The sequence below is a fragment of the Loxodonta africana genome, unplaced genomic scaffold, assembly GCF_030014295.1.
Source record: "Loxodonta africana isolate mLoxAfr1 unplaced genomic scaffold, mLoxAfr1.hap2 scaffold_100, whole genome shotgun sequence".
NCBI classification, from domain to species: domain Eukaryota; kingdom Metazoa; phylum Chordata; class Mammalia; order Proboscidea; family Elephantidae; genus Loxodonta; species Loxodonta africana.
In genome coordinates, this window is record NW_026974869.1 from 56,297 (window position 1) to 74,295 (window position 17,999).

Consider the following 17,999-nt stretch of genomic DNA (forward strand, 5'->3'; position numbering starts at 1 on the left):
GGCAAGTATACGCCCAAATGGAGAGTCCCGCAGGCAAGAATAGGCCCTAACGGAGAGTCCCGCAGGCAAGAATATCCCCTAATAGAGAAGCCCCACAGGCAAGAACAGGCCCAAATAGCGGAGCCCCGCACGCAGAAAAAGGCCTGAATAACGGAGCTCCACAGGCACTAAGAGGCCCGAATAGAGGAGCCCTGCAGACAAGAGGAAGCCTGAAAGGAGAGTCCCGCAGGCAAGAATAGTCCCGAACTGGGACTCACGCAGGCAAGAATAGGCCCGAATTGGAGCCCAGCAGGCAAGAAAAGGCCCTTACACAGTCCCGCGGGCAAGAATAGGCCTGAAGAGAGGAGCCCCGCAGGCAAGAATAGGCCCAGAGTTCCACAAGCAAGAATAGGCCCGAATAGGGTAGCCTGGAGTCGAGAATAGGCCCCAACGGAGAGTCCCGCAGGGGGGAACAGGCCCGAAAGGAGAGTCCGGCAGCCGAGAAAAGGCTCGAACAGAGATTCCCACAGGCCAGAATAGAGGAGCCCTGTAGGCAAGAAGAGGCCTGAACAGGGCCCCGAAGGCAAAAATAGACCTGAACGGAGAGTCCCGCAGGAAAGAACAGGCCCAAACGGAGAGTGCTACAGGCAAGAATAGGCCAGAACGGAGATTTCTGTAGCCAAGAATAGGCCCCAACAGAATCCGGAAGGCAAGAACATGCCCTAATAGTGGAGTCTCGCACTTACCAACACGCCGAATAGCGGAACCGCCACACAGGATCACGCACAAATACCGGAGCCCCGCAGGCACTTACACGCCCGAATAACGGAAGCCCACAGGCTCAAACAGGCCCGAATAACGGAGGCCCGCAGGCTCAAACAGGCCCGAATAACGGAGGCCCGCAGGCTCAAACAGGCCTGAATAACGGAGCTCCGTAGGCACGAACAGGCCCGAATAGAAGAGCCCCGCAGGCAAGAGGAGGAAGGAAAGGATGCTCCCGCAGGCAAGATTAGGCCCGAAGAGAGAGTTCTGCAGGTAAGAATAGGCCCGAACGGAGATTCCCACAGACCAGGTTAGAGGAGCCCTGTAGGCAAGAATAGGCCTGAACAGGGTCCCACAGGCAAAAATAGACCTGAACGGAGAGTCCCGCAGGCAAGAATAGGCCCAAACAGAGATTGCTGTAGCCAAGAATAGGCCCGAACAGAGTCCGGAAGGCAAGAATAGGCCCGAATAGAGGAGCCCCGCACGCAAGAACAGGCCCGAACAGAGTCCCGCAGGCAAGAATAGGCCCAAACAGAGATTGCTGTAGCCAAGAATAGGCCCGAACAGAGTCCGGAAGGCAAGAACAGGCCCGAATAGAGGAGCCCCGCACGCAAGAACAGGCCCGAATAGCGGACCCGCCACACAAGAACACACACGAATATCGGAGCTCCGCAGGCACAGCAGGCCCGAATAGAAGAGCCCCGCAGGCAAGAGGAGGAGAAAGGATGCTCCCGCAGGCAAGATTAGGCCCGAACGGAGGTTCCACAGGCAAGAATAGGACCGAACAGAGTGTCCCATAGGCATGAATGGGCCCTAACAGAAGGTCCTGCAGGCGAGAATAGGCCGGAAAGGAGAGTCCCGCAGGCCAGGATAGGCCCGAACGGAGATACCCGAATGCAAGAATAGGCCCAAATAGAGGAGCCCCGCAAGCAAGAATAGGCCCTAAGGGAGAGTCCCGCAGGGGAGAACAGGCCTGAACGGAGAATCCCACAGGCAAGAAAAGGCCAGAATAGAGGAGCCCTGTAGGCAAGAATAGGCCTGAACAGGGTCCCGCAGGCAAGAATATAGAATGTTGAATACAGTATAAAGAATATGGAATATAGAATACACAAAAATATAGTATATGTAAATATATAGAAAATAGAAGATTGAATATAAAAAATATAGAATATAGAAAAATTTCAAATGTTTAATATAGAATGTAGAATATAGAAGATTTTAAAATGTAGACTATACAATATGGAATATAGAATACAGAAGAATATAATATAGAGAAATATAGAATATAGAACATCAAATAGAGAATAGAGAGTATGGTATATAGGATATAGGAAAATATAGAATATAGAAGAACATAGAATTTAGAATGTGGAATATAGAATATAGAAGAATTTAGAATATAGAATATGGAATATAGAAGGAAATAGTACATAGAAGAAAACTGAACATAGAACACAGAAGATAGAATACAGAATGTAAAAGAATATAGAAAATAGTAGAATATAGAATATACAAGAACATGGAATACAGAAGAATATAAACAAGAATATAGATTATAGAATATACATTACGGAAGAATATAGAATACAGAATATAGAAGAGTATTGAATATAAATTTAGAATATAGAAGAATATAGAATATAGAAGGCTATAGAAAATACAAGAAAAAGAATATAGTAGAATGTAGAATACACAATATGGAAGAATAAAAGAATTAGAATATAGAATATACGTTATAGAAGAATATACACAGTAGAAGACTATACAATACAGAATATAGATTATACAAGAACATGTAATACAGAATTTAGAATATAGAAAGTAGAATGTAGAATACAGAAATAGAATATAAAATATAGAATAAAGACTGTAGAATACAGATTATAGAATATAGAAAATTATGGAATGTAGAATGTAAAATATAGAATACACTATATTCTTCTATTTTCAAAGTTCTTTTGTATTCTGTATTCTATCTTCAGTGTTCTGTGTTCCATATTCTATATTTTAAATTCTCTATATTCTATAATCTATGTTCTTCTATATACTATATTTTTGTATATTCTATATCCCATACTCTGTATTCTATATTCTGTATTTTTCTACATACAATGTTCCTCTATATTCCATATTCTATATTCTACATTGTATATTTTAAATTCTTCCATATTCTATGTTCTGTATTCTACATTCTAAATTCTTTTCCTTCCATATTCTATATTTTTCTGTATACTATAATTTTCTGTATTCTACATTCCATATTCTACATTCTTCCTCCTATATTCTATATTATTCTATATTCCGAATTCTATATTCTTCTATGTTGTAGATTCTGTATTTTACATTCTATATTCTATATTCCATTATTTCTATATTCTATAATCTATATTCTTCTATATTCTGTGTTCTTTATGCTTTATTTCATATTCTATATTTTGTATTCTACATTGTATATTCTTCTATATTCTATTTTTTCTATATTCTATGTTCCATACTCTGTGTTCTATATTCAATGTTCTTTTTCTATATTCTATATTTTTCTGTATAATTTTCTGTATTCTATATTCTACATTCTATATTCTTCCTGTACCATATGTTGTTCTATATTGTATATTCTGTATTTTACATTGTACATTCTATATTCCATAATCTTCTATATTCTAGAATGTATATTCTCTATATTATGTATTTTTATTCTATATTTTATATTCTGTATTCTACATTCTATATTCTAAATTCTATATTTTTCTATATTCCATTGTCTGTATTCTATATTCAATGTTTTTTCCTATAGTCTATATTTTTTTATAATTTTCAGTATTCTATATTCCATATTGTATATTCTCTAAACTATATTCTACATTCTATATTCTCTTATATTCCATCTTCTATTAAAAAAAAAATTTTATTCTATATTCCAGAATCTTCTATATTCTGTAATGTATAGTCTTCTATGTTCTATGTTCTTTATTCTATATTTTATATTCTGTATTGTACTTTGTACATACTCTATTCTATATTCTATATTTATCTCTATTGTATACTTTTCTATATTCTCTATTAATACCCTGTATTGTATATTCCATATTCTATATTCCAAATTCTTCTATATTCCATATTCCACATTCTAAATTCTATGTTCTTCTATATTCTATATTTTCCTATATCCTATATTCCATACTCTATTCTATATTCGATGTTCTATGTTGTATATTCTGTATTTTTCTCTATACTATATTTTTCTGTATTCTATATCCCATATTGTATATTCTACATTCTGTATTCTAAAATCTTCTATATTCTACATTCTGTATTCTATATTCTTCTATATTCAATGTTCTATATTCAATCTTCCATTTTCTATATTTTTACATATACTATGTTTTTGCGTATTCTGTATTCCATATTCTTGATACTATAGTCAACATTCTATGTTCTTCTATACTCCGTATTCCATATTCTCCTACATTCTTTATTTTACATTCTACATTCTATATTCCATAATCTTCTGTATTGTATAATTTACAATCTTTTATATTCTGCAATCTATATTCTCCTATATTTTTCATTCTATACTTTGCATTCTGTAATCTGTTTTCCACATTGTACATTTTATATTCTTCTGTATTCTATATTCTAAACATATATTCTATGTTCTTCTATATTCTGTTATCTATGCTATATTCTTCTATAATGTATATTCTATATCCTTATTTATTCCAAATCCTCTATACACTATATTCTTCTATTTTCAAAGTTCTTTTATATTCTGTATTCTATCTTCAGTGTTCTATGTTCCATATTCTATATTTGAAATTCTTTACATTCTATAATCTATGTTCTTCTGTATTCTATATTTTTCTATATTCTATATTCCATACTCTATTCGGTGTTCTATATTCTGTATTTTTCTACATACAATATTCCTCTATGTTCTATATTGCACATTTCATATTCCATATTCTACTTTCTGCATTGTATATTTTAAATTCTTCCATATTCTATGTTCTGTATTCTTCCATATTCTTCTATGTTCTATATTTTTCTACATACTATATTTTTCTGTATTCTATATTCCATATTCTTCATTCTTCCTTCTATATTCGTCTATATTCTGTACTCTATATTCTTCTATATTGTATATTCTGCATTTTATATTCTATATTTCATTATCTTCTATATTCTTTAATCTATATTCTTCTATATTCTGTGTTCTTTATGCTTTATTTCATATTCTATATTTTGTATTCTACATTCTATATTCTTCTATATTCTATATTCCATACTCCATGTTGCATATTCAGTGTTCTTTTTCTGTACTCTATACTTTTCTATATAATTTTCTGTATTCTGTGTTCTTCCATAGTCTGTATCATATATTCTTCTATATTGTATATTCTGTATTTACATTCTACATTCCGTAGTCTTCTATATTCTGTAATGTTTATTCTATACATTATGTATATTTTTATTCTGTTTTATATTCTATATTTTTCTATATTCCATTGTCTGTATTCTATATTCAATTTTTTTCTATACTCTATATATTTTATAATTTTCTGTATTCTATATTCCATATTGCATATTCTATATACTATATTCTACATTCTATATTCTCTTATATTCCATCTCGCATATTCTATATTTAATTCTACATTCTATATTCCAGAATCTTCTATATTCTATAATCTATATTCCTTTATATTTTATGTTCTATATTTTATATTCCGAATTCCACTTTGTACATACTCTATTCTATAGTCTATATTTATCTCTATTCTATGTTTTTTCTATTTCTCTATTTCGTGCTCTGTATTCTATATTCCATATTCAATGTTCTATATTCTGTATTTTTATATACTATATTCTTCTGTATTCTACATTCTATATTCCTTATTCTATATTCTACATTCTGCATTCTATACTCTTCTACATTCTTATTCTATATTCTTCACTTATAATCTACATTCTTCTATCTGCTGTATTCTATATTGTACATTCTAAATTCTATATTCAATATTCTACAGTCTGCATTCTATATTTTAAATTTTTCAATATTCTTTATTCTTCTCTATACTCTATTCCATATTCCATGTTCTCCATTCTAAATTTTATATTCTATTTTCTTCTATATTCTACATTTTATGTTCTAAATTTTTCTGAATTCTTCTATCTTCTATATTTTTATTGTATATTCTGCCTTCTAATCTCTATATTCTTCTATAATCTAATATTCTCTTGTATAGTCTATTCCGTATTCTCTATTCTACATTCTTCTATGTTCTATATCCTTTTATATTCTATTTCTATATTTTTCTATAGTCTAGGTTGTATATTCCATATTCTGTATTCTATACTGTATATTCTATGTTCTATATTCTAAAATCTTCCATATTCTACATTCTGTATTCTAAATTCTACATTCTATATTCTTCTAGATTCTGTATTCTAGATTTTTCTATATTCTATGTTCTATATTCAATCTTCTATTTTCTATATTTTACATATACTATATTTTTGTGTATTCTATATTCCATATTCTAGATACTATATTCAACATTCCATATTCTTGTATATTCTGTATTCCATTTTCTCCTATATTCTACATTTTACATTCTACATTGTATTTTCCATAATCATGTATATTGTATAATTTATAGTCTATATTCTGTAATTTATATTCTCCTATATTCTTCATTCTATAGTTTGCATTCTATAATTGCTATTCTACATTGTACATTTTATATTCTTCTGTATTCTATATTCTGAATTTATCTTCTATTTTCTTCTCTATTCTGTATTCTTTATGCTATGTTCTTCTATAACGTATATTCTATACTCTTCCTTATTCCAAATCCTCTATATATTATATCCTTCTATTTTCAAAGTTCTTTTATATTCTGTATTGTATACTCAGTGTTCTATGTATCATACTCTATATTTTAAAGTCTCTGTATTCTATGATCTGTGTTCTTGGATGTTTTTCTACATTCTGTATTTTTGTGTATTCTATATTCCATACTCTGTATTCTATATTCGATGTTCTATATTCTATATTTTTCTTCATACAATATTCTTCTATATTCTATATTGCATGTTTTGTATTACATATTATATGTTCTACATTCTATATTTTAAATTCAACTATATTTTGTATTCTATAGTCTATGTTTTTCCACATTCTATCTTTTTATATACTATATATTTCTGTATTCCATATTCTACATTTGTCCTATATTCTATCTTCTTCCATATTCTGTTTTCCTCTATATTGTGAATTCTGTACTTTACAATCTATATTCTATTGTCTTCTATATTCTATAAAATATATTTTATGTTCTGAGTCATTTATACTTTATTTTACAATCTATGTTTTTAATTCTACATTATATATTCTATGTTCAATAATCTATATTCTTCTATATTCTATATTTCCTGTATTCTCTATTCCATACTGTGTTCTATATTGAATGTTCATTTTCTATATGTGGCAAACAGGTCATCCGTGTCCCCACATCCATAAACCACTGGACTGCTGGGGCCCAGGCTGCCAGGATTTAGGCCTTGCCTTTGGAGCCCGGCCACATACACAGCTTTTCACCGGAGGCGGGGATGGGTAGAAAGCAAAAATTTGGAAAATGGCAGCGTCTCCTCGATTTTCCTGGCATTGTCTTTTTGAGCAGAATGCTTTTTTTCCTAGTAGGATGAGGCACTGACACAAAAGGCAAGATTATGTGTGCAGGAAAGGTGTGTGCTGAGAGGGTGACGACGATAAGACCAGGTTGGGATCTTTCATCCCAGGAAAGGACCAGCACAGGGGAAATCTTGAAAACGTGGCCTTCAGTTGACTTTGCCTGTGCTCTCCTTTGGCTGAGTGACATCCTGTGTTTCCTAGCAGGAGAAGGCATTTGTGGAGAGAGGCGGATTCCATGTGTGCAGGCAAAGTGTGTGCTGAGATGCTGAGTCGCTGGAGACCAGGGTGGACTCTTCAGACCCAGAATAGGCCTCTGGCAGGTATGTGTCAATGTTTTCTGCCCTGTGCTCTCAGCTGGGTATTTGCATACAATGTGACCAGCGGAATTAGTAGTCTCCGGAGAGGCTGCCACATGTCAGCAAGCTTCACCTGGCCAGGGTCGGCCCGTGATGTAGATCCCCGGTCAATCACCACTCTCTAGACCTTGCAGATAGACCAGCAGATCTTGTCTGCCCATGGGCAACCAGTAGAGCCAGAGGCCTTCCCCCTTTGCTCTTTCGTCTCTAGGCACCCTGTCAGGCACTCCAAGCTGTGAAGTGACTCAGGGGGAGAAGGAAGAGATTTCAGAGAGCGAACACATCCAGAGAGAGACAGAGAGAGGCAAGAGATGCTGAGTGGGGTTGCATTGCGTACTGATATCCTCTGGAAAGTGGGAAAGAGGTACCTGGCCTGTTGTAGCAATGCCCTGAACCAGTCGGAACCAGAAGCTCCCCTGTGCCTGCGTAGGCTTTCCCAGGGTGTGCTCAAATCCTGTGGCATAGGTCATAATGGAGGGCCCTGTGTCATCTGCCTGGCAGGCCAGATCTCTGCCATTGGCTCAGTCTTGTCACCAGGCCCATCATAAGCTCCGCCCACTGTTCCGGTGGTGGGACTGTCTCCATGGTGATGGCAAAGGAGCCTTAGTCCCGCCCACCTGGCCTTGACTTCACCTAGCTGGCCTGCTGACCCTCACTCAGACCTCTGTGTTGATAAAAATGAATATCCGCCAGCGCCCAGGTGTCAGCATCTGGGATAAAGGATTCGGGACCTTGCCTGGGGCAGAAGGCAGCCTAGGCCAGCTGGTACCTGGAAGTCTAGTGACTTGTGACACTGCTGCCAATGACAAATGGTGACTCCCACTCTCACATATCCCCTGGTGGCAGAATGATAGCGATGGGTGGAGAAACATCGCTCCGGAGCACACGTTCAATGGGGCACCGGCCAAAGGCCAGGGCCAGTAGTGGACGTGGCCGAGCTGAAGGGCGAGCCAGTGAAGGGCCCACGGATTCCTCCTGTATGTGGGAAACATGTCATCCGGGTCCCCACGTCCGTAAACCATTGGATTGCTGGGGCCCAGGATGCCAGGATTTCGGCCCTGCCTTGGCTGCCCGGCCACATACGCAGCCTTCCACCGGAGGCGGGGATATGTAGACAGCAAAAATTGGGAAAACGGCAGTGTCTCCTCGATTTCCCTGACATGGGCCTTTTTGGGCGGCATGCTTTTTTCCTAGTAGGATCAGGCAGTGACGGAGAAAGGCAGGATTATGTGTGCAGGAAAGGTATGTGCTGAGAAGGCGACAAGGTTGAGACCAGGTTGGGATCTTCAGTCCCAGGAAAGGCCCCTGGCAGTTGTGGGTCAATGTTCTCTGCCCATCCCACCTGGCGTGGGGAGGTTTACAGCATACAAAGCAGCAGCGGAATTATTCTTCCCCCAGAGGTTGCGTCTGCCCACAAGCTCCACCTGGCCAGGGTCCGCCCCTACCGTATTGCCCATGTCAAGCAACAGAAGCTAAGACCTTCCAGAGAGACTAACTGCTGTTCTCTACCCACGGGGACGCGGTACAGCCAGAAGCCTCCCCTGTTTCCTCTCCAGGCTCTCTCTCAGGCCCCTCATAGCTGTGATTTGTCTCAGGGGTAGAACGGAGAGATTTCTCTGAATGAACACATACAGAGAGGGGCCATAGATGCTGAGGAAGGGCGCCTTGCCTACTGATATCCCAGCGTAAGTGGACAAGAGGTACCTGCCTGCTGTCCCAGTATGTCGAACCTGTCCACATCAGGGGTTGCCTGCTGTGAAGTTATTCCCTGGGTGCCCTCGATTTTGTGGCCAAGGACAGAAGGGGCCGTTGTGTGTCCATGGGTAAAATGGAGGCCTCTGCCTAACTGGCCTGTTAGGCCGGACCTCTCCTATTGGCTCAGAGTTTGTGACCCGTCCCCGTCAGAAGTTCCGCCCAGCCTTCCGGTGGCTGTCTCCGTGGTGATTGAGAAAGAAGCCTTAGGCCCCGCACTCAGCCTTCACCTGTCCTACCTGGCCTCTTTACCCTCGTACAGACCGCTGTGTGGATGAAAGAAAGGATGTCGGCCAGTGACCACGTGTCCTCATTTCCTTTGAAGGATTAGGCTCCTTGCCTGGGCAGAAGACAGCCAAGGTCAGCCTGAGCCTAGACTCCTAGTGACCCGTGACACTGCAGACAGTGATAGATGTTCACGTCCACGCTGAGGTATCCGCAGGTGGCGGATTGAGAGTGGTCGGAGGAGAAGTGGAACTAGAAATCACACACTCACGGGGGCACGGGCCAAAGGTCAGGGAAAATAGCTGAGGTCGTGGAGCTCTAGCGGGGCCAGGCTAGGGCCCAGGCCTCCCTCCTGTACGTGGCAAAGAGGTGATCCATATGCCGCCATCCGCAGACTCTGGACTGCTAGGGCCCTGGATGCCCGAATTTCGGCCTTGTCTTCGGAGAAGTGACGCACACGCAGTGTGCCCCGGAGCCTGTGGACCAGCACAGGGCAAAATCGTGAAAAGGCGGGCTTCAGTTGACTTTGCCTGTGCTCTCCTTTGGCTGAGTGACATCCTGTGTTTCCTAGCAGGAGAAGGCATTTGTGGAGAGAGGCGGATTCCATGTGTGCAGGCAAAGTGTGTGCTGAGATGCTGAGTCGCTGGAGACCAGGGTGGACTCTTCAGACCCAGAATAGGCCTCTGGCAGGTATGTGTCAATGTTTTCTGCCCTGTGCTCTCAGCTGGGTATTTGCATACAATGTGACCAGCGGAATTAGTAGTCTCCGGAGAGGCTGCCACATGTCAGCAAGCTTCACCTGGCCAGGGTCGGCCCGTGATGTAGATCCCCGGTCAATCACCACTCTCTAGACCTTGCAGGTAGACCAGCAGATCTTGTCTGCCCGTGGGCAACCAGTAGAGCCAGAGGCCTTCCCCCTTTGCTCTTTCGTCTCTAGGCACCCTGTCAGGCACTCCAAGCTGTGAAGTGACTCAGGGGGAGAAGGGAGAGATTTCAGAGAGCGAACACATCCAGAGAGAGACAGAGAGAGGCAAGAGATGCTGAGTGGGGTGGCATTGCGTACTGATATCCTCTGGAAAGTGGGAAAGAGGTACCTGGCCTGTTGTAGCAATGCCCTGAACCAGTCGGAACCAGAAGCTCCCCTGTGCCTGCGTAGGCTTTCCCAGGGTGTGCTCAAATCCTGTGGCCACTAGGTGTCATAGGTCATAATGGAGGGCCCTGTGTCATCTGCCTGGCGGGCCAGATCTCTGCCATTGGCTCAGTCTTGTCACCAGGCCCATCATAAGCTCCGCCCACTGTTCCGGTGGTGGGACTGTCTCCATGGTGATGGCAAAGGAGCCTTAGTCCCGCTCACCTGGCCTTGACTTCACCTAGCTGGCCTGCTGACCCTCACTCAGACCTCTGTGTTGATAAAAATGAATATCCGCCAGCGCCCAGGTGTCAGCATCTGGGATAAAGGATTCGGGACCTTGCCTGGGGCAGAAGGCAGCCTAGGCCAGCTGGTACCTGGAAGTCTAGTGACTTGTGACACTGCTGCCAGTGACAAATGGTGACTCCCACTCTCACATATCCCCTGGTGGCAGAATGATAGCGATGGGTGGAGAAACATCGCTCCGGAGCACACGTTCAATGGGGCACCGGCCAAAGGCCAGGGCCAGTAGTGGACGTGGCCGAGCTGAAGGGCGAGCCAGTGAAGGGCCCACGGATTCCTCCTGTATGTGGGAAACATGTCATCCGGGTCCCCACGTCCGTAAACCATTGGATTGCTGGGGCCCAGGATGCCAGGATTTCGGCCCTGCCTTGGCTGCCCGGCCACATACGCAGCCTTCCACCGGAGGCGGGGATATGTAGACAGCAAAAATTGGGAAAACGGCAGTGTCTCCTCGATTTCCCTGACATGGGCCTTTTTGGGCGGCATGCTTTTTTCCTAGTAGGATCAGGCAGTGACGGAGAAAGGCAGGATTATGTGTGCAGGAAAGGTATGTGCTGAGAAGGCGACAAGGTTGAGACCAGGTTGGGATCTTCAGTCCCAGGAAAGGCCCCTGGCAGTTGTGGGTCAATGTTCTCTGCCCATCCCACCTGGCGTGGGGAGGTTTACAGCATACAAAGCAGCAGCGGAATTATTCTTCCCCCAGAGGTTGCGTCTGCCCACAAGCTCCACCTGGCCAGGGTCCGCCCCTACCGTATTGCCCATGTCAAGCAACAGAAGCTAAGACCTTCCAGAGAGACTAACTGCTGTTCTCTACCCACGGGGACGCGGTACAGCCAGAAGCCTCCCCTGTTTCCTCTCCAGGCTCTCTCTCAGGCCCCTCATAGCTGTGATTTGTCTCAGGGGTAGAACGGAGAGATTTCTCTGAATGAACACATACAGAGAGGGGCCATAGATGCTGAGGAAGGGCTCCTTGCCTACTGATATCCCAGCATAAGTAGACAAGAGGTACCTGCCTGCTGTCCCAGTATGCCAAACCTGTCCACATCAGGGGTTGCCTGCTGTGAAGTTATTCCCTGGGTGCCTTTGATTTTGTGGCCAAGGACAGAAGGGGCCGTTGTGTGTCCATGGGTAAAATGGAGGCCTCTGCCTAACTGGGCTGTTAGGCCGGACCTCTCCTATTGGCTCAGAGTTTGTGACCCGTCCCCGTCAGAAGTTCCGCCCAGCCTTCCGGTGGCTGTCTCCGTGGTGATTGAGAAAGAAGCCTTAGGCCCCGCACTCAGCCTTCACCTGTCCTACCTGGCCTCTTTACCCTCGTACAGACCGCTGTGTGGATGAAAGAAAGGATGTCGGCCAGTGACCACGTGTCCTCATTTCCTTTGAAGGATTAGGCTCCTTGCCTGGGCAGAAGACAGCCAAGGTCAGCCTGAGCCTAGACTCCTAGTGACCCGTGACACTGCAGACAGTGATAGATGTTCACGTCCACGCTGAGGTATCCGCAGGTGGCGGATTGAGAGTGGTCGGAGGAGAAGTGGAACTAGAAATCACACACTCACGGGGGCACGGGCCAAAGGTCAGGGAAAATAGCTGAGGTCGTGGAGCTCTAGCGGGGCCAGGCTAGGGCCCAGGCCTCCCTCCTGTACGTGGCAAAGAGGTGATCCATATGCCGCCATCCGCAGACTCTGGACTGCTAGGGCCCTGGATGCCCGAATTTCGGCCTTGTCTTCGGAGAAGTGACGCACACGCAGTGTGCCCCGGAGCCTGTGGACCAGCACAGGGCAAAATCGTGAAAAGGCGGGCTTCAGTTGACTTTGCCTGTGCTCTCCTTTGGCTGAGTGACATCCTGTGTTTCCTAGCAGGAGAAGGCATTTGTGGAGAGAGGCGGATTCCATGTGTGCAGGCAAAGTGTGTGCTGAGATGCTGAGTCGCTGGAGACCAGGGTGGACTCTTCAGACCCAGAATAGGCCTCTGGCAGGTATGTGTCAATGTTTTCTGCCCTGTGCTCTCAGCTGGGTATTTGCATACAATGTGACCAGCGGAATTAGTAGTCTCCGGAGAGGCTGCCACATGTCAGCAAGCTTCACCTGGCCAGGGTCGGCCCGTGATGTAGATCCCCGGTCAATCACCACTCTCTAGACCTTGCAGGTAGACCAGCAGATCTTGTCTGCCCGTGGGCAACCAGTAGAGCCAGAGGCCTTCCCCCTTTGCTCTTTCGTCTCTAGGCACCCTGTCAGGCACTCCAAGCTGTGAAGTGACTCAGGGGGAGAAGGGAGAGATTTCAGAGAGCGAACACATCCAGAGAGAGACAGAGAGAGGCAAGAGATGCTGAGTGGGGTGGCATTGCGTACTGATATCCTCTGGAAAGTGGGAAAGAGGTACCTGGCCTGTTGTAGCAATGCCCTGAACCAGTCGGAACCAGAAGCTCCCCTGTGCCTGCGTAGGCTTTCCCAGGGTGTGCTCAAATCCTGTGGCCACTAGGTGTCATAGGTCATAATGGAGGGCCCTGTGTCATCTGCCTGGCGGGCCAGATCTCTGCCATTGGCTCAGTCTTGTCACCAGGCCCATCATAAGCTCCGCCCACTGTTCCGGTGGTGGGACTGTCTCCATGGTGATGGCAAAGGAGCCTTAGTCCCGCTCACCTGGCCTTGACTTCACCTAGCTGGCCTGCTGACCCTCACTCAGACCTCTGTGTTGATAAAAATGAATATCCGCCAGCGCCCAGGTGTCAGCATCTGGGATAAAGGATTCGGGACCTTGCCTGGGGCAGAAGGCAGCCTAGGCCAGCTGGTACCTGGAAGTCTAGTGACTTGTGACACTGCTGCCAGTGACAAATGGTGACTCCCACTCTCACATATCCCCTGGTGGCAGAATGATAGCGATGGGTGGAGAAACATCGCTCCGGAGCACACGTTCAATGGGGCACCGGCCAAAGGCCAGGGCCAGTAGTGGACGTGGCCGAGCTGAAGGGCGAGCCAGTGAAGGGCCCACGGATTCCTCCTGTATGTGGGAAACATGTCATCCGGGTCCCCACGTCCGTAAACCATTGGATTGCTGGGGCCCAGGATGCCAGGATTTCGGCCCTGCCTTGGCTGCCCGGCCACATACGCAGCCTTCCACCGGAGGCGGGGATATGTAGACAGCAAAAATTGGGAAAACGGCAGTGTCTCCTCGATTTCCCTGACATGGGCCTTTTTGGGCGGCATGCTTTTTTCCTAGTAGGATCAGGCAGTGACGGAGAAAGGCAGGATTATGTGTGCAGGAAAGGTATGTGCTGAGAAGGCGACAAGGTTGAGACCAGGTTGGGATCTTCAGTCCCAGGAAAGGCCCCTGGCAGTTGTGGGTCAATGTTCTCTGCCCATCCCACCTGGCGTGGGGAGGTTTACAGCATACAAAGCAGCAGCGGAATTATTCTTCCCCCAGAGGTTGCGTCTGCCCACAAGCTCCACCTGGCCAGGGTCCGCCCCTACCGTATTGCCCATGTCAAGCAACAGAAGCTAAGACCTTCCAGAGAGACTAACTGCTGTTCTCTACCCACGGGGACGCGGTACAGCCAGAAGCCTCCCCTGTTTCCTCTCCAGGCTCTCTCTCAGGCCCCTCATAGCTGTGATTTGTCTCAGGGGTAGAACGGAGAGATTTCTCTGAATGAACACATACAGAGAGGGGCCATAGATGCTGAGGAAGGGCGCCTTGCCTACTGATATCCCAGCGTAAGTGGACAAGAGGTACCTGCCTGCTGTCCCAGTATGTCGAACCTGTCCACATCAGGGGTTGCCTGCTGTGAAGTTATTCCCTGGGTGCCCTCGATTTTGTGGCCAAGGACAGAAGGGGCCGTTGTGTGTCCATGGGTAAAATGGAGGCCTCTGCCTAACTGGGCTGTTAGGCCGGACCTCTCCTATTGGCTCAGAGTTTGTGACCCGTCCCCGTCAGAAGTTCCGCCCAGCCTTCCGGTGGCTGTCTCCGTGGTGATTGAGAAAGAAGCCTTAGGCCCCGCACTCAGCCTTCACCTGTCCTACCTGGCCTCTTTACCCTCGTACAGACCGCTGTGTGGATGAAAGAAAGGATGTCGGCCAGTGACCACGTGTCCTCATTTCCTTTGAAGGATTAGGCTCCTTGCCTGGGCAGAAGACAGCCAAGGTCAGCCTGAGCCTAGACTCCTAGTGACCCGTGACACTGCAGACAGTGATAGATGTTCACGTCCACGCTGAGGTATCCGCAGGTGGCGGATTGAGAGTGGTCGGAGGAGAAGTGGAACTAGAAATCACACACTCACGGGGGCACGGGCCAAAGGTCAGGGAAAATAGCTGAGGTCGTGGAGCTCTAGCGGGGCCAGGCTAGGGCCCAGGCCTCCCTCCTGTACGTGGCAAAGAGGTGATCCATATGCCGCCATCCGCAGACTCTGGACTGCTAGGGCCCTGGATGCCCGAATTTCGGCCTTGTCTTCGGAGAAGTGACGCACACGCAGTGTGCCCCGGAGCCTGTGGACCAGCACAGGGCAAAATCGTGAAAAGGCGGGCTTCAGTTGACTTTGCCTGTGCTCTCCTTTGGCTGAGTGACATCCTGTGTTTCCTAGCAGGAGAAGGCATTTGTGGAGAGAGGCGGATTCCATGTGTGCAGGCAAAGTGTGTGCTGAGATGCTGAGTCGCTGGAGACCAGGGTGGACTCTTCAGACCCAGAATAGGCCTCTGGCAGGTATGTGTCAATGTTTTCTGCCCTGTGCTCTCAGCTGGGTATTTGCATACAATGTGACCAGCGGAATTAGTAGTCTCCGGAGAGGCTGCCACATGTCAGCAAGCTTCACCTGGCCAGGGTCGGCCCGTGATGTAGATCCCCGGTCAATCACCACTCTCTAGACCTTGCAGATAGACCAGCAGATCTTGTCTGCCCGTGGGCAACCAGTAGAGCCAGAGGCCTTCCCCCTTTGCTCTCTCGTCTCTAGGCACTCTGTCAGGCACTCCAAGCTGTGAAGTGACTCAGGGGGAGAAGGGAGAGATTTCAGAGAGCGAACACATCCAGAGAGAGACAGAGAGAGGCAAGAGATGCTGAGTGGGGTGGCATTGCGTACTGATATCCTCTGGAAAGTGGGAAAGAGGTACCTGGCCTGTTGTAGCAATGCCCTGAACCAGTCGGAACCAGAAGCTCCCCTGTGCCTGCGTAGGCTTTCCCAGGGTGTGCTCAAATCCTGTGGCCACTAGGTGTCATAGGTCATAATGGAGGGCCCTGTGTCATCTGCCTGGCGGGCCAGATCTCTGCCATTGGCTCAGTCTTGTCACCAGGCCCATCATAAGCTCCGCCCACTGTTCCGGTGGTGGGACTGTCTCCATGGTGATGGCAAAGGAGCCTTAGTCCCGCCCACCTGGCCTTGACTTCACCTAGCTGGCCTGCTGACCCTCACTCAGACCTCTGTGTTGATAAAAATGAATATCCGCCAGCGCCCAGGTGTCAGCATCTGGGATAAAGGATTCGGGACCTTGCCTGGGGCAGAAGGCAGCCTAGGCCAGCTGGTACCTGGAAGTCTAGTGACTTGTGACACTGCTGCCAGTGACAAATGGTGACTCCCACTCTCACATATCCCCTGGTGGCAGAATGATAGCGATGGGTGGAGAAACATCACTCCGGAGCACACGTTCAATGGGGCACCGGCCAAAGGCCAGGGCCAGTAGTGGACGTGGCCGAGCTGAAGGGCGAGCCAGTGAAGGGCCCAAGGATTCCTCCTGTATGTGGGAAACATGTCATCCGGGTCCCCACGTCCGTAAACCATTGGATTGCTGGGGCCCAGGATGCCAGGATTTCGGCCTTGCCTTGGCTGCCCGGCCACATACGCAGCCTTCCACCGGAGGCGGGGATATGTAGACAGCAAAAATTGGGAAAACGGCAGTGTCTCTTCGATTTCCTTGACATGGGCCTTTTTGGGCGGCATGCTTTTTTCCTAGTAGGATCAGGCAGTGACGGAGAAAGGCAGGATTATGTGTGCAGGAAAGGTATGTGCTGAGAAGGCGACAAGGTTGAGACCAGGTTGGGATCTTCAGTCCCAGGAAAGGCCCCTGGCAGTTGTGGGTCAATGTTCTCTGCCCATCCCACCTGGCGTGGGGAGGTTTACAGCATACAAAGCAGCAGCGGAATTATTCTTCCCCCAGAGGTTGCGTCTGCCCACAAGCTCCACCTGGCCAGGGTCCGCCCCTACCGTATTGCCCATGTCAAGCAACAGAAGCTAAGACCTTCCAGAGAGACTAACTGCTGTTCTCTACCCACGGGGACGCGGTACAGCCAGAAGCCTCCCCTGTTTCCTCTCCAGGCTCTCTCTCAGGCCCCTCATAGCTGTGATTTGTCTCAGGGGTAGAACGGAGAGATTTCTCTGAATGAACACATACAGAGAGGGGCCATAGATGCTGAGGAAGGGCGCCTTGCCTACTGATATCCCAGCGTAAGTGGACAAGAGGTACCTGCCTGCTGTCCCAGTATGTCGAACCTGTCCACATCAGGGGTTGCCTGCTGTGAAGTTATTCCCTGGGTGCCCTCGATTTTGTGGCCAAGGACAGAAGGGGCCGTTGTGTGTCCATGGGTAAAATGGAGGCCTCTGCCTAACTGGGCTGTTAGGCCGGACCTCTCCTATTGGCTCAGAGTTTGTGACCCGTCCCCGTCAGAAGTTCCGCCCAGCCTTCCGGTGGCTGTCTCCGTGGTGATTGAGAAAGAAGCCTTAGGCCCCGCACTCAGCCTTCACCTGTCCTACCTGGCCTCTTTACCCTCGTACAGACCGCTGTGTGGATGAAAGAAAGGATGTCGGCCAGTGACCACGTGTCCTCAT

General features: G+C 46.1%; 1 protein-coding gene across 1 annotated transcript in view; it reads right to left on the reverse strand.

The window, feature by feature from the left end:
* Positions 1-253: 253 nt before the first annotated feature.
* LOC135229136 (olfactory receptor 5J3-like) overlaps positions 254-17,999 on the reverse strand; it is a 33,699-nt gene continuing 15,953 nt past the window's right edge. The window contains exons 3-4 of the mRNA XM_064278918.1: positions 726-819; positions 254-620 (exon numbers count right to left, since the gene is read on the reverse strand). Coding sequence (XP_064134988.1) covers positions 254-620; positions 726-819 — 461 coding nt within the window. The remainder of the gene's footprint in view (positions 621-725; positions 820-17,999) is intronic.